This window comes from Amia ocellicauda, chromosome 6 (assembly GCF_036373705.1).
Source record: "Amia ocellicauda isolate fAmiCal2 chromosome 6, fAmiCal2.hap1, whole genome shotgun sequence".
In the NCBI taxonomy this organism is placed as follows: Eukaryota; Metazoa; Chordata; class Actinopteri; order Amiiformes; family Amiidae; genus Amia; species Amia ocellicauda.
Window position 1 is genome coordinate 45,733,220 of NC_089855.1, and position 19,757 is coordinate 45,752,976.

Sequence of the window (19,757 nt, forward strand, 5' to 3'; positions counted from 1 at the left end):
TCAATTCAGCTATTCAAAATAGATTCAGAGATAGAGACATTGTCGTAAGTCCTTAACCAAATACCTGTGCCCCAAAACACACAATCTCTATCCTGTTTGACTGTTTCAGCTGATTGAATATCCTAGAAGACAGTGGCTGAATGAAATCATGAGAAGACAATGCTTAATTGAAGTAACCCCTCGGACAAATGCATTAAGAACTAATAAAGTAGCCCCCAGAACAGAGTAAATACAAACTAATGATTGCTTTATAGACCAGACTGAATTAGCAACATGAAACCATTAATAATATATAGAGAATGTAAAGGAAATAATAGAAGTAAAATTTCCCACTACACATACATGTAAACTGTCATTGTAGTTTAGTAATTTAAGTACAGATTGCCACTTTCTATATATATATATCTAGATTCTTGCTGAAGTCTGGGCATTGTAATTCCCTCTAATTTCTAATACATTTTAAACTGGCTCTTGGAATTACAATGTCACTGGACCTCAGTGTATCTAGGTTATATTACATTTAATAACAATCACAGCACACATAGACCCTCAGAGCCTTTCCAATAGTGTGTGTCTGTTTGTGCATGTTCAATGCTGCTTTCAGCAATGCTATTTGAATAATCACCTTCTTCTGGGCAACCTGCATTGACGATGGCAGAGCTGGGATAGCAATAGAGCCCCTAAAGAAAAACAAACATGGCAGGCCTACTGGGACAAAAAGGGTCAGTGCTTGTGTGTGTGACACTGCTGCACAATATCCATTAACTGGTAAGGAAAAAATACAGGATCGTCAATCTTAGAAAAACAAACAGTCTTTAATGTCTGTAGCAGGTGGGAATTCTAGGGCCGGCCTCCAACCCACTCCAGGACAAGATTTAGGTACAACCAGCTATTCCTTAATTCTGTAATTGGATTAACAACTCATTAAATGAGCTGGTAGTAGCTTTACAAAATTGCACTGTACTACATTGGAAGGTTGAATAGTTGACTGAACAAGGTCTGTGGGACACAAGCAAGCTGGGGTCTCAAGCCCGGGTCCTGGAGAGACAGTACAGTCCAGTACAGCAGGGGTTCCCAATCCTAGTCCTAGACCCCCTACCCTGCTGTTTTTTGTTCTAAGTGAACTCCCAATTACTTAATTGAAGTAACAACCTGCTTAGATTTGACTTTTTGTGTAATTTGTGTAATAAAAGAGTTGGTTCTTAAATAAGTGATTTATACAATTCTATACTTAACTTAAAACCCCTACTGTTTAAAATTATTTTAAAAGGCTCTAATTTAGGAAATTCTTATTTGAATTAAGGGTTCAAAGTAAGTAATTGAGAGCTCAGTTGGAACAAAAATCAGCAGAGTAGAGGGACCTCCAGGGTTGAGAACCACTGCAGTACAGCAAGGTCTCCAGCCCTGGGTATGGAGAGAGACAGCACAGTACAGTTTTACAAACATTTACACACAAAAATACATTGTTATAAAAAAGGCAAATTACAGAAACAATTCAAAATAACCAAGGCAACTTAATAATTAAGAACAGGCAGTTTCTTTTAAGGTCTTCATAAAAACCAATACAATATTTATTTTACAACAATACGATAAAAAGTAAAATATATATTTTTTGGCTCTTTTACTTTTCTGCACATTTCTCTCAGGTTTGGGGAAATTGGGGAGTAACAGCAGGAGAATAAATAGAAGCACAGACAGTCCAATAGGAATAAACAACCACTGATGGGCCACCGTTGGCAGCTGGTCACTCGGTGGCCTTATCATCTGGTCACGTCTTTGAGGTTTGATTGACAGCAACAAAAAAACAAGGTTCTCTATCAACCCATTATAGGCCTACATCACTGAATACAGTACGGCTCGATTATATATACATGTCATACATAAACTCAACAGGTATAATCTGTAGTCACCCAGAGTCCAGTGTAGTACAGTACACACACACACACACAGCTGGAGTCCAGTGTAGTACAGTACACACACACACACACAGCTGGAGTCCAGTGTAGTACAGTACACACACACACACACAGCTGGAGTCCAGTGTAGTACAGTACACACACACACACACAGCTGGAGTCCAGTGTAGTACAGTACACACACACACACACACACAGCTGGAGTCCAGTGTGGTACAGTACACACACAGCTGATATAGACACTGACTGGAGACACTGTACTGTAGTAGGCCTAGTTTAATCAGTGCAGTATAACTCAGTAGAGTATAGCTCATTATTGTACAGTAGAGTATGGCTCAGTACAGTACAATACAGTCCAGCTCAGTATATTCCCTCATTGACAGTGAAGCTGCTGGTACAGAATGAAGCCTCCCCCAGCTGTAGAGATGTATTACCATTATTATTACTATTATTGTTCTGTTCAGTTACCCACTTGACTCTCAACCTCTGCTTCAACTCATACGGTCATATGTAGCAGTTTAGTTTTTGACAGTAATAATAATGATATATACAAACAATGTAGAAAATAAAATACAGGGCTACATCGCTATCCTACATCCTGGATCCATGGATTTGAAAAAGCTGCAATGAAAAAGACAGAGAGCAAGAGAGGAGAGAGAGGGGGAGAGAAGGAGTAGAAGGCATTACTGATAAAGCCCATCTTGCGACACTCTGAGAATCCATCTGTCGGAAAATAGGTTGGAAATATATTGCAGAAAATGACCTGGCCATATATATTTAAAACATGTAAATTAAATATGGATTACAGTTTCAAATATATTTTAAATATACCCAACACATATTTAAAATATACAAAAAGGGGGGCATTTCAGACTTATGAAAACTATAAGGATCACGTGTTTCACTCCTATATTAAAAATACAGGATTGTTCTCAGGATTCTCACACTGCAGCTACCAATCAGAGGGTCAGATCTCCAGTCACTGGAGTCAGTGCGCACTGTGTGTGTATGTGTTTCTTTGTGTGAGTGACTCTCTCTCTCTCTCTCTCTCTCTGTGAGTGTCTCTCTCTTTGTCTGTATGTGTTGTGTCTCTCTATGAGTGTGCATCTCAATGTGTGTGTGTGAGCTACAGTCACTGTTCCCCCTCCTACAATTCTGCCTTTCATATTGTTGATTTTTGTGTGTTGTTCAACAGCTATTAGAGTCACCAGTCCCCAGCTGAGGCAGAGCCAGCTGCTGCTCACCCATCTACAGCCCCGCCTCATTGCCAAAGCTCCTATAATATAATACAGGTGAAATTGCACCGAGGCTACACACCTCGGCTGAATCATTAACTGTTATTACAGATGGAACGCAGACTACGACGAAGAGAGAGACACACAGAGATGTAGAGAATCAGACAGAAACATGAACACACAAACAGACACAGAGAGATCTGGACAGACGGACACACAGCACCAGTGCAGAGACAATCAGCCAGCCAGTCACCCCTCTGCAGGGAGAAGTGCATCTCTGACACCAAGCCAACGCAACCTCAATACAAGCCATGCGTCTGGTCTACCACAGTACTGAGCTCCTACCAATGCCCACCACCTCACCAAGGAAATAAACTATATCTGTAGGAGACACATACACACACCTCTTAAATAGATGGAAAGATAAATAATTACACCAAAAAATGGCTTTAATCTCTAATCCACTCGTTCGGGGGGGCACTTCTCTCTCCTTCCACCTCATCCCCGGCTCCTTCGCCCTGCGCCTCCGAGGCCTGCGTGTTGTTTTTTATTGTTTGTATTTTCAGGGAGGGGGGAGGAGGGGATGATTCAAAGAGAAAAAAATAAAAGATAGAATGAAAATGATATAATAGTGTGTGAGAGAGTGTCTGTGACTGTGTGCGTTTGCGTTTGTGTGGGACTGACGGTGTGTGACTGTGTGTGTCTGAGAGACTGTGTGCATGTGTGTGCGTGTGTGTGTATGAGACAGAGACTGTGTGACTGTGTGTGCGACTCCCTCACCACTGGCTGGAATGGATAACAGCATGTACAGAGAGTAGGTCAGGATCTTCGACTGGGAGAATGGTATCAGAGTAATGATGTGACCCCCAGGCCCCACACCTATCCATGCAGCCCCCCCCAAACACACAACAAACTCCATCCTCCAAACCCACCCCTCACCTTGGTCTTATGGCTGGGCTCAGTCCCCAGGCCGCCCCCCGGGGACAGCAGCTCCTTGGACACCACACACAGGAACTCCGCCTGGTCCTCTGTGCCATAGCTGTAGGAGGAGCCAATGTTCACCATCTTGAATATAAGGAGGAAAGGGTTAAAACAATCAATGTGCATTGGTTCGGGTAAAGAGTCACAGAGGACATGTTCTGTACTGTATACAATTGTACAACGACTCCACTGTATGTGAAATTAAAAGAAAAATAAATCAGTTTGTTGACTCCATATGGAATTGAATTGTTTAAAATACATACAGCTTCCTGTGCTTTATACACGTAATCACAAGTATGTACAGTATATCGGGTGCTCAGTTAAAGTTATAAATAAAGCTTTAAGTGAAATCACATTTTAATTTGCTTTTCACTGCTGTCTATTTTTTCACTTTTTTTAGCTTAATTAGAACTCTAATTTAAGGTTTAGTGTTAAGCATGAGACAATATGAAGGTTGCATATTAGGTGGGGGCAGTATAACCAGATCAAATTGCTTACTTGTGCACGTGCACACACACACACACACACACAGTATGTATCCCTCGTGAATGTTGCGGTGCTGGTGTACTGTTATACTGTGCTGTGGTATACTGTATTTTACTGTGATGTACTCTACTGTACTATGCTGTACATTAAACTGCACTGTATTATGATACTGCCATGTACTGTAATACTGTACTATGCTGTGCTGCACTGTACTGTGTTGTGCTGTACAACACTGTGATGTGTGGTGTTATACTATGTTGAACTGTATTGTGTTGTTGCTTTGATATACTGAACTGTGATGTGCTGTGTAATATTGTGTTGTACTGTACTGTGTGGTGCTGTGTGGTGCTGTCTCAGAGTCCTGACCTGCTCGAACTTCCAGCCATCAGACATGGTGGAGACCATCTGGGTGAGCTCCTCCTCCTGGCACTGCAGCACTCGGTACACATGCTTCGGAGGGGCCTGGGGGGGGTGAGAGATAGGGAGGGAGGGAGACGGGGTTAATGCAGTATAAACACACTGACTGTATAGACACTGCAGCACACGATACAGTGGGTGGGGGGAGGAAAATAAACATTTGCCAAAAACACAACCTACTGCACTCTACTCTAGAATTCCACCGATTCCATTGGTGGAGCTGTGTAGATCCACACAAATCTGCAGTACAAAACACGACCACTGTGGGTCAGAATGGGTCTGCTTTCGCACAGATGGATACACAAGAACGCAGCGTGTGACTGAAACAGTTGTGTACAAGACCTACCTACGCTCTATAGTTTAGCAAATCTGTACACTCTTAGAAAATGCCTTAGGCTGCCAATGTTATTTATTTATTTTAATACAATTTGGGGTAAATGGTTTCAATACAAAAAGATTTACACGAAAGAATGGCAAAGTGGATTTATTCATTTATGTAAATGTTGTGGAGGGTGGAAACCCCACATATATTGATTTACTTTGGGTTTGTCATTTTGGGCTACTAGTGTAGTTTATTTCTGGCAACACTGCCCAGAGCTTCATTCTGCAATCAGCGCTTGTATGGAAATCATCTCCCTGATCTCTCTCTTTTTTTCTTTTTCACAGTTAATTTAACAGTTTACTCCTGAATCTTCACAATGGCTCCTAATAGGGACGATTCAGTTTAAGTTTACAGTTTAAGAGTAAGTTTCACCTCCTCCTTAAATTTTCCATTTGTTTGTCGCTTAATATTTCCTGTATATTTTTAATGAGTATAAATTTATATTTTTTTCTTGGTCAAAATTGATTGTCTGGAACCACCCTCTGCATTTTAACATTATGTTTTGTGGGAAAATCTGTCTCAGTGCAGCGGCCTTACAGCAAAAAGGCCTTACAGAGGCGCTAAAACATATATGTATAATGTATTTATACGTAGAGGCCCTTCAATAAGTATTAAAAGGTCTCCTAATTGTAATGCGACATGGTGATTTGTCTCTGAATTAATTTGACAGTAACTTAATTGAATGACCCCATTCAATATTTATTTTGGGATAGTTTAATTATCATGTTGAACTGACACTGATTTGATAAATTGTATTTTTTATGTATTAACTGTGTCTTTTTACCACTGATCGTGATGCTGGGATTTGTATTGACACGTTCATTTTAAACTGCAACAGTACAAGAACCAGCGCACATTTCAATTGCATTTTATATCTATGGAAAGTATACTATAGTTTACTCATACTGTAAAAAAATATTAACCTCCCATGTTGTACTGTTGATTTTGTTGTATATCCTAGGAGAACATGTTACACAGCAATAGCTTATTCATTGCCTTGTTTAATGACGGTACTGTACTGTATGGTATAGACAAATTTAAACATCTTTCTAATTAGTTAGGTTCATTAATACATTTCTTTGCACAATAATAAAATATAAAATAAATATAGCCTAATAATAAATAATGAAAAATATGGATAATATTTATTCAATATTTAATTGTTAATAATATAATTGGCTACCCATAAACATCCTATCTGGTGTCCCCTCAGCTTTACACGTACGGGGTCACCATTTGCTGTACAAAAAAATCTGAAATAGGTACATGTGCAATATAGTGGATGAAAGAAGTAGTTCTTTGATCGCTGTGCTGCCGCTGGTGTCATGCGGGCGTCAGCGGGGCCAATGTAGTGCCCACAGGCTGGTTGTGGTGGGCCGGTCTAAAGTCCAGGGCCAAGTTTTAGACCCAGTCCATCCCTGGTTAATGAAGTATAAACACACTGACTGAATGGACACTGCAGCACACAACAGTGGATGGGGGGGGGTTGTTTTGCCAAAAACACAACCCACTGCACACTTCTCTAGAATTCCACCAATCCCATTAGTGGAGCTGTGCAGATCCCCGCAAATCTGTGGTACAAGAACACGACCACTGTGGGTCAGAATGGGTTTGCTTCTGCACAGATGGATACACAAGAACGCAGCATGTGACTGAAACAGTTTTGTAAAAGAATGGACAATAAAATAAACTGACAATGCACTGAGAGAGAGAAGGAGAGGGGAAGAGAGAGAGGGAGGAGGAAAAGACGGGGGGGGGGGGGGGGGGGGTCTGTTACCTGTGTGGTCTTACAGTCGCGTTCCAGAATCCTCTCCTTAATTAATTTGATCAGAGGCGTGATATTGTAGAATTCTGCTTCCTCTAGAACACCTGACAGAGAGACAGAGAGAGTAAGAGGTACTAGGTGGGTAGAGCGGAGAGAGGAAAAGAGAGACACGGAGACACAGACATACACAGACAGAGAGACAGAGTCACAAGGACTTGGAGGGAGGCACAGAGAGAGAGATGGGTACTAGCCCCTCACCCTCCTCCGCAAGTTCCTTGTTGTAGACCAGCTTGCCATGGCGCAGGTAGTTGAGAATGGGGCCGAAGTAGGTGGGGTCCCTGTCAATCACATAGGCCCCTGTCTCATCCTGTGAGCAGAGAGAGAGAGAGAGAGAGAGAGAGAGAGAGAAAATGAGGGAGAGAGAGAGACGGGGTGGAAGGGAGAGTGTGTGTGAGAGAGTGCCAAAGGGAGAGAGAAAGTAATGTGTTTAGGAAGGACAGGAAAGGGAGGGAGGAGCAAGGTGGTAGATTTTGGATGACACACAGACAAAACACACACCTGCACTGCACTGACAAACACACAGAGCAGACATGCAGAAGTAGACACAAAACACACAAATACTACTATAACAATTAAAGCTACTACTATCCTACTACTACAAAGATTATGACTACTACTAATTTAAGAATTACCACTAATACAGTAATAATTACTACCAGCAGTACTAAAATGATTACCACCACTAATAATAGTGTAACATTCAATACTAGTTCTACTGCTCGTGTAGCGTGTGCAGGTTGGATCCCATGCTCAGATTTGAACCCGATTCACAGGGATTGCGTCACCGTAATGTGCTTGTGCACACAATGATGCCCATTACACTACTAATGTAACAAATACTGTTACAATGCCACTAATACTACTACCTCTGACAACAAAGTCTGTTTTGCATTGTAGGGGCATCCTTTATATAAAAAGGACTAAATAGTTGAGTAGGATCAGGCACTCTGTTCCACCTAATTCCATATAAACACACACATCTGCACAATGAGGTGGAACAGAGTGCCAGGGCCTGCTCTTGTCCTGTCTATATAAAGAATGCCCCTACAGTCTATACTGCAAGCATGACCAGTCACTGTGTACAAAACAAAGAACTGCACTGCATTATTACTAAAGAGCAACTGCTGCTGCTGAGAGAGGGGGAGAGAGAGGGACGTACAGGGGAAGGGAGAGGAGAAAAGGAAGGGAGAGTGGGAGTTGGAGACAGATAGGGGAATGAGACACAGCAAGTGAAAGATAGCGAGAGAGCAGCTTTCTCTGCAGATCAAGATCCAGGAATAAAATAGACCTACTGGACCTCCCTGCCCTAGTTTCTGTGTGACACTGTGTTGTGCTGTGTGTTTCAATGGCCCGGTGTGCACTGCACTGTCTGCACCCTACAATATTCAGTAAAGGTCACCCAGACTCTCTCTCTCATTGGCACGCAGGGGGAGTTTCCTGCACAGACTGTACTGTACCGAGCGCCCGGGCACAGCCAGACTGGTTACGCCTGGAATGAAGGCAGAGACCTACACACCAACGATGAAGATATAGACACACACACACACCAATAGAGAGACACAGCAAGACACAGAGAGACAGACTGACAAAAGACACACAGACTGAAAGAGGCAAAGACAGATACACATATAGACACACACACTCACAAACACATACATGGACACAAATACAAATGCAGACCCCCCACCCCCCCATTGATACACACACATGCCACTCAGACATACATAGTATTACACAGAGACAGACAATGACATGCATTTGAACCGAGTGTCATATTTACCATGTCATTTGTATTATGCAAACTATTTTTTAATATATTATCCACCTGAATACACAAATAAGCAGATAGCAGCCAAATAGATAACGCATAACGACAGATGGAGAGAGACACTGTCAGAGAAAAATACAGTCTGGTGTTATCTGTCAGTTGCTACAAGCTCATTTTAAACTTAGAAAGCATTATAAATATAAACCGAAAAATGTAACGGGTCCTGACAAGACACGGGCAGGAAGGGAGGAAAGGATGGAGGAGGAGGAGGAGAGAGAGGGAGATCGGCGGGCGAGTCACGTTTCAGCATGCATGTGTCCCCGGGGGTGTTGGAGAGCTCAACCGCTCCCCAACGTGGCGACGGTGGCCGACGGGGCCCCCACCTCACCGTGTCGGAGTGCAGGTCCTGCTGCTGGCAGAGCCGGTACAGGAACGAGGTCTGCTCCTTCAGCAGCGTCTGCCGCGTGGTGAGGAAGACGGTTCCGCCCACGTTCAGCCGGACCCACTTCCCGCTGCTGCTGCTCGTCCCCCCGCCGCCGTGGCCACCGTTGTAGTGAGTGGGGCTCGGAGGACACAGCGTCCTGCTCCCGGTGCCGCTGTCCTGCGTGTCCGAGTGCGGGTGGGCATCGGCGGGCTCGGGCGCGGCGGCCGCGGGGCTGGTGGGCGCCTCGCTGCCCTCGCTGCTCGCGCCCGTGTTGTTGTTGTTGTTGTTGTTGTTGTTCCTGTTGCCAGGGGAACACGTACACAGGGGCTCCCCAAATCTCGCGCCCCGCCTGTCCTCCGCGCTCATCTTTGTCAGGGATGCAGCGACAAACCCGGATCCTGGCTGCTCGCTTCTCCCGCTCCCTCCGTCCTTCTCGCTCTCTCTGTCTGCCTCTCTCCCACCTTCCTTCCTTCCCTCCCTGCCCCTCTCTGTCACTCTCTGTCACTCGTCTCTCCGTCGAGTCTCTCCCCTCCCTCCCCTCACGACCAGACAGGAAGTGCAGTTCACATCCTCCCGGCGCGCAATGCATTATAGGTGCTGTAGTCTTACTATAAAATGTTATTATTACTAACATTATAGTAATAAAATGATGGGTAGGTGTTCTACAGTAAAGTACTATTACAGTACTACTACTACTACTACTACTACACTACTATCAGTATTGTAAAAGCACGACTAAACTGGTACAACTAACCGTAATGATCTAATACCACTACAATACGGATACTACTAGTATTGTGACAATTACTACTGCTGCTACTCCTCCTCTTACGATCACCACTAAAACTGCAACTGCACTAATAACATTATGGCTTTTCTTGATTGCTTGAGCACATTTCTCCAAACAGAATTATCTTTTTCAAAACAATTAACTAAAAATGACACAAATCCCTCGCAAAATGCACTAAGACTCTCAAAACATCATCGAAAGAAAAGTTCTTTATATCAGTCATTTCACAAACATACTGTTCTCTTGGTGTGCGCCACACATGCACTCGCCCACTTGTCAAGAATAGGCTCTCTGTACACCAGTGCCTATGGTTTTTGCACCACTGAACTCTCAAATGTGCATTTGTCTTTGTAGTGAGGGTTTAATGCACTGCCATCTTTGTCCAAAATCGAGGTCAACTGGGCCTGCTCAGCATTTGTATACATGCCACACAGCACGATAGGATGTTAATTGCTTAATTGTATCATACAGTACACCTGTTTCGAGGCATCTGCATTCATTATGTTCCTCCACACATTTATTGAGGGTTTTCCTTTAATTTGTCACACGTCTGTATGTGGCAACACATTTGCCCCAAGAGCAACACAAAATGAACATGGGTAGCCATTGTAACTGCCTGAAACTAAATATTCTGAGGAAATGCATGACTCTGATGAGCCCTGACCTGTACAGACTGGAACCTAACCTCCTTCACACTGTCACTGTTCCTGCTAAAGGTATCTGTACAGCTGTTTCATCCTTAGTTGGTGTACCTGCTCAGTAGTTGCAGACTGATACTATGTATATTCTGAAATATTTGATGTTCTTATATACTTGTAGTCTGGATCTCCCACAAGCAAAGTGAGTTGTTTGAAACCACTGTATATTCGATGCCAGCTTCTTGTTCAGTGTTGAAGACTCTTCCTTGGCCACCAGAGTGGGGTTGTATTTCTGTTCTATAAAAAGATATATTGAAATGGTCATGGAAGACGACGGAAAAACTCCTGACATGTGTAACATACACTGATCAGCCATAACATTATGACCACCTGCCTAATATTGTGTAGGTCTCCCTTTTGCCGTCAAAACAGCCCTGACCCGTTGAGGCATGGACTCCGCAGGTGTGCTGCGGTATCTGGCACCAGGACGTTAGCAGCAGATCCTTTAAGTCCTGTAAGTTGTGAGGTGGGGCCTCCATGGATCAGACTTGTTTGTCCAGCACATCCCACAGATGCTCGATTGGATTGTCAACACCTTGAACTCGTGATTCATCAGACCAGGTCACCTTCTTCCATTGCTCCATGGTCCAGTTCTGATGCTCACGTGCCCATTGTAGGCACTTTCGGCAGTGGACAGGGGTCAGCATGGGCATCCTGACTGGTCTGCGGCTACGCAGCCCCATACACAACAAACTGCGATGCCTTTCCATCAGAACCAGTATTAACTTTTTCAGCAATTTGAGCTACAGTAGCTCGTCTGTTGGACGGGCCAGCCTTCGCTCCCCACATCCATCAGTGAGCCTTGGCCGCCAGTTCACCGCTTTTCCTTCCTTGGACCACTTTTGATAGGTACTGACCACTGCAGACCGGGAACACCCCATAAGAGCTGCAGTTTTGGAGATGCTCTGACCCAGTCGTCTAGCCGTCACAATTTGGCCCTTGTCAGAGTCGCTCAGATCCTTACACTTGCCCATTTTTCCTGCTTCTAACACATCAACTTTGAGGACAAAATGTTCACTTGCTGCCTAATATATCCCACCCACTGACAGGTGCCATGATAACGAGATTATCAGTGTTATTCACTTCACCTGTCAGTGGTCATAATGTTATGACTGATTGGTGTATAGTACTGTAATACAGTGAAGTAATCTTTGGGCACCTATTCCCATTTCTGAATACTTTAATTATTGATGCAACAGTTGATGTGCTTAGATTGGGCTGCACCCTCTGCCAAGCCTCTCGCATTGAAAGGCCAAGATTTATCACATGGTCAACGATAGTGGCATTTATTTTTTTTAGAAACATCTGTTCTGTGTCTTCCCCTTTGAGCTGCTGTGCCACCGCGCACACGCACCCCTCTTCCTCTGTGGGCTCGTGGTTGTGGTGCCCGTCTTTCTCTCTTTTGTCTTTGTCTTCTGACTTGCTCCATGTCATGCCAACCACAACTCACTTTTATATGTGATTATGGACTGATTGCTGATTGATCAATTGAGCAATGAGGATCTGCACATGTGTAGTAGAGATTCATATGTGTGGGGGTGTTATTGACTGTGAACAAATGTTCTGAATTTGTTTGACAAGATGTTCCCAATAGATTTTTGTGTCTTGTGTAGTGAGTTGTGTTTACTGTTTTGCACAAATGTGCTTAGCATTTACATTTTGTGTGAAAGCAATCATACATGACTTACTGTTTGACAAAAATGTTCACTGTTTTGCTCTAGGTTATAGTGTTGGTCATGTGGACCATAGTTTCATTCATATTGACTTAAGGAACAAGAAAAAATGTTATATCACTACTAACATGGGAACTATTATTAATCATCATCATCATATCAGCCAAACTCATGTCTGTGTTCTGCTCTTAACGAATGATTACTGGCAGTGAGGTAAGATGGAATTATTTTATTAGCAGCTTCAATAATACATGATTTCTAAAATGGCAGTACAGTCAAAAACACAGTCTAATATAAAAGTTGTCTGTTGTTATTATTATTATCATTATTATTATTATTTGCAGCTCATTTGTATATACTTTTTAATTCACAGTAATATGCACATTAATTACTTTGCATAGTCTTTTTTAACTGTTTTTGTCTTTATGTATGTCTCTGCTAAATAACTTTCATACTAGTCATAATAATAATAATAAAGTACAACAAATTGTACTACAGTGTGTGAACATCACACTCTGTTAGTTCCGAGGCCTTCTGGCTCTTTGGTTATTTTATTTATGAGTAATAATACTAATTTAAAACATCATATTGCATTTTTTTTTTTTTAACTCAGTCTCCTTGGGAAACAGAAAGTATGACTAATACTTAATAATATATTAAAATTGATACTAACACTAATACTGATAGTAATACTAATAATAACCAGAATAGCTGTTTAAATAAAAATAAATAAAAAGTCTACAAATAATGTGATCATTTTGAACTTCCTATAGATTAGAATGTCTGAACTGGACACTTTGTTTGGACAAGCTGAATTCGGCGGCGAACACTGGCACCTGGTGGAGACCTGCCGCCTTGCAGTACAATCGCTCTGTACATTGGTCGTTATTTCAGTTAATCTGTTACCCAAAATACAACGGTTTCTTTGCGGTGCGTTCAGATTAACTATTTCACGCCCAGGGCATTAATGGATTGAAAGAAAGAAAAAAAATATATAAATACAAAAAATGAAACCCTCAAAACAAATACAAATAAGCATACAAAATACACACAGGCTCACAAACACACACACAAAGACAGTCAAAAGACACCAGTAAAGATCACACCTCCATTTTGGTACTTAAAAAAATAAATCTTGATCTCTGACCCTTATTTTGACACTTTTTTTGTTTTTTAATCTGAACCTTATTTTGGCCCATTGTATACAAATATGAGCCCTTAACCTAATTGTTTGGCAATATTTGATGTTTATGTCTCTTTAATTTTTTACTCCTCACGCTCACTGTACCCGTTGACCTCTGACCCCTCCTCAGGCACACTGCACTGTCTTGGTGGTGACCAGGGTGGCGCCTCCCAGCTCAGTGGCAGGAAGTGGGAAGCTGTGGTCCTGCCTGCCGTTGCACAGATGGACACTGGACAGCTCTTCCCCAGCGCCGTGCTCAATCTCCTCCGCCCAGGCCAAGGAGCCTGAGACACAAGGTTCCTGCAGGTTGGTTCCTGGGGAAGCCCTGTAGACGTGCCTACAGGATTCTGAGGTGTCGTCTTCCTCTGCTGTGGGGGTCTCTCTCAGACCTGTCTGGCCAGACAAACCTGCAGAGGGAGAGGAGAGGGACAGATGGATTGGAAGTGAGACACATTGACATCAAATGAGATTGTAGACTATTAATATTGTGGTTTTTATTATTATTATTTTTATTCCAGTAGCAGACACCCTTACACCCAGGCTTACATCTCTCACCAAATTATTGTCATAGGGTGAGATATAAATAAGAGCACAATACCAAATCAGACAATATGCAGCACTGAGTTCTAGCTGATGAGGACAATGTTGTCAATGAAGTGTCAATGTTTACAGAAGGTGCTACAAGACTTACAGCAGGAACAGGAACAGAGACAGACAGACAGACAGAGAGCGAGAGAGAGGGAGGGGCAGAGCGAGAGAGAGAGACAGAGAGAGGTATGAGACACTCACAGACGCAGAGAGGACATTTCTGTCTGCACTTTGGTAAAATTTCAGAAAATCTGTACAATCTGGACTGCCCCCACCTATGACTCCAATCATTTATACCCTAGCCTGATCCCCCACCACCAACACCCTGCCACGGCCCGACTGGAGTTTCCATAGCTCTCTCCCTAGGGGCTGAATCGGTGTTCTGCGAGACATCGCTGATTAATAAGCAAAGATTTATGAATAATTAGGAATATATTTTTTTTTTCGGTAATGATGAAACTTTTTTAATCACCCTAGTGATTGCTCTTGTGAAACACACTTTGGAATTTACATAAGTGGGGCTGAATAGGAGAGAGCAAGGGAAGGGGGGGGTCATGGCTGAATTACCACAGACCACCCCCCCACATCTAAACACACAGACAAACACAGACATTCAGATACAAAGAGACAGAGACACATACTCAGACTGACACTCACATACACTCTCTCACAAACACATACAGATACACACATACACACACACACACACACACACACAGAGGCATTTAGATACACACACACACACACACAAGGAGATGTTCAGATGTTCAGTCACACACTGTGTTGAGCTTCAGTGTCCAGCCAGGCCAGCCAGGCAGTACTCACAGCGCAGCCTCTGTCGCTGGTGTCTCCTGTAGATGAGGCACCACAGACACAGGACCAACACAGAGCCAACCATGACCGCCACCGCACCGCCCCACACTGCTGGGCCCAGCTCCCAGGCCTTGGCACCCCCTGCAGCCCCCCCACCAGGCAGGACCCCTCCACTGGCACTCAACACTGGCCCTCGGACTGTAGAGAACAGGACACAGGGAGCATAAAGATAGGCAATTATTAAATTATTATTATTATTATAATAAGGTGAAGGTTGAACGCTACAACCAAGCAGAGAACCTGTTTTATAATAATAAAAACTAGGACACTTGATAGAACCTTCCTGAGCACTGTATTCTTTGCTACCCCCTTAGTATAAATCAGATTGCCATACTATTAGTACTATTATTTTTCTTTCTTTCTTAGCAGACGCCCTTGTCCATTATTATTATTAAAACGATAGAAGTGCTGATAATAAATAAGTAAGCAGGAGCACAGGGGAGGAGAGATTAATTAAACAGGGTATAGAACAGGAGTGCTGGTCAGCCCAGGGGGTCAGGCTGCAGTATCACAGGTACAGTCTGAACAGGTTTGTCCTGAGTCATCAGTGGAAGGTGGTCAGGGGCTGTGCTGTCCTGACTGCAGTGGGAAGGGCGCTCCACCGCTCAGGGACGAGGGTGTAAAAGGAGTGGGCTCTGAGAACATCTGAATAGATATCAGATTAGTCATAGTCATAGACTGACAGATGTGACAGGCCGGGACTGGCAGGGGGATGAGGGGGACAGTACCAGTAGTGTGTGCATCCGTTTTGGAGATGCACTCGTTGAGTAGGTTTTCCCAGACTTCTCCGGGTAGACAGTCTAGCCTCCTCCCAGGTCCTAAAGAGAGAAGAGCGCAGGGAGGGTTAGGTCTGTGTAGAGTGCAGTCGGGAATGTGAGAGATCTGAATGGAGAGGACGCAGCATATTGGCCCTGTAAACTCTCTGTACATACTGTAAAATAACTGGACACTAAAGTTATTTCACTATTAACCTTATTTTAATGTGTTTATTTTATTATTTACTGTATCTGTGTAAACCTGCCATGCCAATAAAGCTTGTTTTGAATTTGAATTTAAATTTGTATTCAGAGAGAGAGAGACAGAGAAAATTAGACAATGAAAGAGACACAGACACAGGCAAGAGTGCAACACACACTTAAAAATAGAGTCAAAAAGATACAGAGAGGCAGGCAGACAGAGTCACATGAAGACATACAGAGCCAAAGTGCGACAGACAGACAGTGTAACAGGCAGACACACAGACAGAGAACGCAGAACACAAAAGAACACAACGACAATAAGAGGGACAACAGAAGGCACAGATGCAAACAGAGGTACAGTCAGACAGACAGACAGCGCCACAGCAGATAAGATGAGACAGACAATTACAGATTGTTAAATAGGTGCACGAATGCTCACATGCACACACACGTACACACACATACGCACACATACACACACACACACATGCATGCATGCACACACACGTACACATGCACACCAACAAGACAGAATGACTGACAGATAGACAGAAAGGCCAGAGAGAGATCACTGTACCATTGGTCTTTGCCTCCTGGATGCAGTCATTCACCAAATCGTCCCACTTGTATCCTTGTTTACATGTCATAGTGCACTCTCTCTCTGTCTCTCTCACTGCAACCCGCACACAGCAGGCCAGCACGCACACTTACTCACATCTAGCTCAGGAGAGAAAGACAGAGAAGAAGGGGTGAGGAAGAAGGGAAGAAGAAAGACAGAAAAAAAAAGCCAAACAGAAGCAGGTTTCACTTCTGCTCAGGGGAGGAGCGGAAAGAATGAATCACTCCTGTCACAGGTTCCCCAGGGAAGGAGGGAGGGGAGGGTTGGGGGACATGAGGGGGGACTGTACATAAACAAGGTGCTCACTGGACACAGTATAGATGAGGAGGGCTTAGTTGTGGTACTTTGGCCTTGGAAAATAGAAACAGGAAGGAGGAGCTATACAGATGATGGTAAGCTGTCTTCAGCACAAATGCCAGGAAGCAACCTCCTGTTCCTTTGAGTGCAAGTTTTAATAAATGTTTCAGTTTGTGGTTCAATGGGTACACACACACACACACATGCAAAATAGACACACTCACACAGACATACCTACAGGCACGTATGTCTACATGCACTCAGACACACAGAAAACGCACCGGCACCCAGACGTGCGCACACACAAGCCCACACACACAATACCTGTACCCAAGCTGTCACAAACTGACACCATTCTCACACACACAACTCCTTTCTCAACCCCTGCTCCATTACAGTGTCCCCCAGTGTCTCTCCCAGTGCAATGTTACCCTGGCAGGAACTCCCTTCCTAACCCCAGCCAGCCCAGCTCCCCTGGGGCTCTATTAATAGCTGTGTGTGGTGCTGCTCTCCAGTGAAGCGTGCTACAGTTCAGACCTGCACCTCTCTGGACTGCAACTGGGCTTTGGGCTGCACTGGACAGCACTGTACTGCATGAATCACTGACTACATAGTCCTCCAATGCACTGCACTGTACTGACTACTACATACACTGTTTTATATGGCTGACTACACTATACAGTACTCATTATTATACATATACATTACTGCATGACTGACTATTATACTGCACTGTACTGTATGACTATTATACTTTTCGATATTCTTTCCCTTTACTCACCTCTTGATCCTCTGCAATCCGTCTTCCGCACAGGTCACTCCACTGAGACGGCTCTCCTGGCAGTCACTGACTCCCTCAGCTGTGCTTGGGCGGCCTCCCTCTCCTCAGTCCTCATCCTCCTTGATCTCTCCTCAGCATTTAACACCGTTGATCACTCCATCCTCCTCTCCTGCCTCGCTGACCTTGGAATCTCTGGAACTGCTCTCACCTGGTTCTCCTCTTACCTCAACGACTGGACCTACCATGTGACATGGCGAGGTTCCTCATCTACCCCCCAACCTCTCCTCACAGATGTACCCCAAGGCTCCGTCCTGGGCCCGCTCCTGTTCTCTCTCTACACTCGATCCCTGGGCCCCCTCATCACATCCCATGGTTTCTCTTACCACTTCTACACAGATGATGCCCAGATCTTCCTGTCTTTTCCGTCTTCTGACCCTCATCCCGTCTTGCATCTCTTCCTGTTTGTCTGCTATCTCCGGCTGGATGCACTCGCACCACCTCTAGCTTAACCTCTCCAAATCTGATCTACTCTTTTCCCCCCTCCTCCTTACCTTCTGCTGATCTATCCATCTCAATCCCAATGGAATCTACGACACTCTCTCCCTCTTCTTCTGCTAAGAACGTAGGAGTCACCCTTGATCCTGCGCTCTCCTACACCCAGCACATCACCACACTGACACGCACCTGCAGATTCTTCAACATACGCTGAATCTGACCCTTCCTCACCAACTATTCGACTCAGCTGCTCATCCAGACCCTGGTTCTCTCCTGCCTGGACTACTGCCTTCCGGCAATTACTCAAGACACATCTTTTCAGACTATACCTATAACTTAGCTGTTATTCCTCTGTGGGGCTCAGCTCTCCAAATAAATTGCACTTTTTTCGTCATACAAATTGCTTTTACATTGCTAGAACTTGTGGTTTTATATTGTTTGCCCCATGTCCCTTTCCCCTAAGCTTTTAACAAGGACTTCAGATCTTGTCTGCAATTATTAGCTCCCAAATCTAGGATGTAGGACCTGTATTAACTGTATATTTTCTTATGCACTTGTGTAATTCTGAAACTTATATTTTGATTTTTAATTCTGGACTGTGTTGCACTTTTATAATGCTCTTATGTCTCGTCTCCCTGGATAAGGGCGTCTGCTATTAAATAAATAATATTAAATAATAATACTGCACTGTATGACTGACTATTATATTGCACTGCACTGTATGACTGACTATTATACTGCACTGCACTGTAAGACTGACTATTATATTGCATTACACTGTATGACTGACTCTTATACTGCACTGCACTGTACTGTATGACTGACTATTATACAGCACTACACTGTGTGACTAACTATTATACTGCACTATACTGTATGACTGACTATTATATTGCATTGCACTGTATGACTGACTATTATACTGCACTGTACTGTATGATGGACTATTATACTGTACTACACGGTATGATTATTATACTGCACTGTATTACTGACTATTATACTGTACTGTATGACTGACTATCATACTGCACTACACTGTATGACTATTATACTGCACTGCACTGTATGCCTATTATACTGTACTGCACTGCACTGTATGAGTATTATACTTCACTGCACTGTATGCCTATTATACTGCACCACACTGTACTGTATGACTATTATACTGCACTGTATTGTATGACTGTTAAACTGCACTGTATGACTATTATACTGTACTGTATGGCTGATTATACTGTATATCAGACTGTAATTTACTGTAGTGTATAACCACACTAGTTTTCTGTACTGTAGTCTACTATACTACAGTCAAGCACAAAGGCATCAAACAATATATACAGTTAGGTCCAGAAATATTTGGACAG

The 19,757-nt window shown here is 43.4% G+C and overlaps 2 protein-coding genes across 5 annotated transcripts; both read right to left on the minus strand.

Annotated features, from left to right (window-relative positions):
- Positions 1-796: 796 nt before the first annotated feature.
- On the minus strand, positions 797-9,938 carry kctd17 (potassium channel tetramerization domain containing 17). Of its 4 annotated transcripts, XR_010817027.1 has the most exons (8): positions 9,399-9,938; positions 7,441-7,549; positions 7,195-7,286; positions 4,985-5,080; positions 4,091-4,216; positions 3,556-3,684; positions 2,111-2,537; positions 797-1,990 (listed from the first exon to the last, which is right to left on the minus strand). XR_010817027.1 is itself a non-coding variant. In XM_066707263.1 (7 exons), exons 1-6 carry the CDS (start codon positions 9,798-9,800, stop codon positions 3,601-3,603), a joined length of 909 nt encoding a protein of 302 aa, XP_066563360.1. In that variant the 5' UTR covers positions 9,801-9,938; the 3' UTR covers positions 2,089-2,537; positions 3,587-3,600. The 4 variants fall into 4 exon arrangements, 3 of the variants coding, with proteins under 3 accessions (XP_066563360.1, XP_066563359.1, XP_066563361.1); XM_066707263.1 differs by lacking the exon at positions 797-1,990 and having other exon boundaries at positions 2,089-2,537; positions 3,587-3,684; XM_066707262.1 differs by lacking the exon at positions 797-1,990 and having other exon boundaries at positions 2,089-2,537.
- A 2,871-nt stretch (positions 9,939-12,809) lies between these two features.
- Positions 12,810-16,971, minus strand: LOC136751556 (tumor necrosis factor receptor superfamily member 13C). The gene is made up of 4 exons (XM_066707265.1): positions 16,776-16,971; positions 15,968-16,057; positions 15,192-15,377; positions 12,810-14,185 (listed from the first exon to the last, which is right to left on the minus strand). Exons 1-4 carry the CDS (start codon positions 16,843-16,845, stop codon positions 13,905-13,907), a joined length of 627 nt encoding a protein of 208 aa, XP_066563362.1. The 5' UTR covers positions 16,846-16,971; the 3' UTR covers positions 12,810-13,904.
- Positions 16,972-19,757: the final 2,786 nt, after the last annotated feature.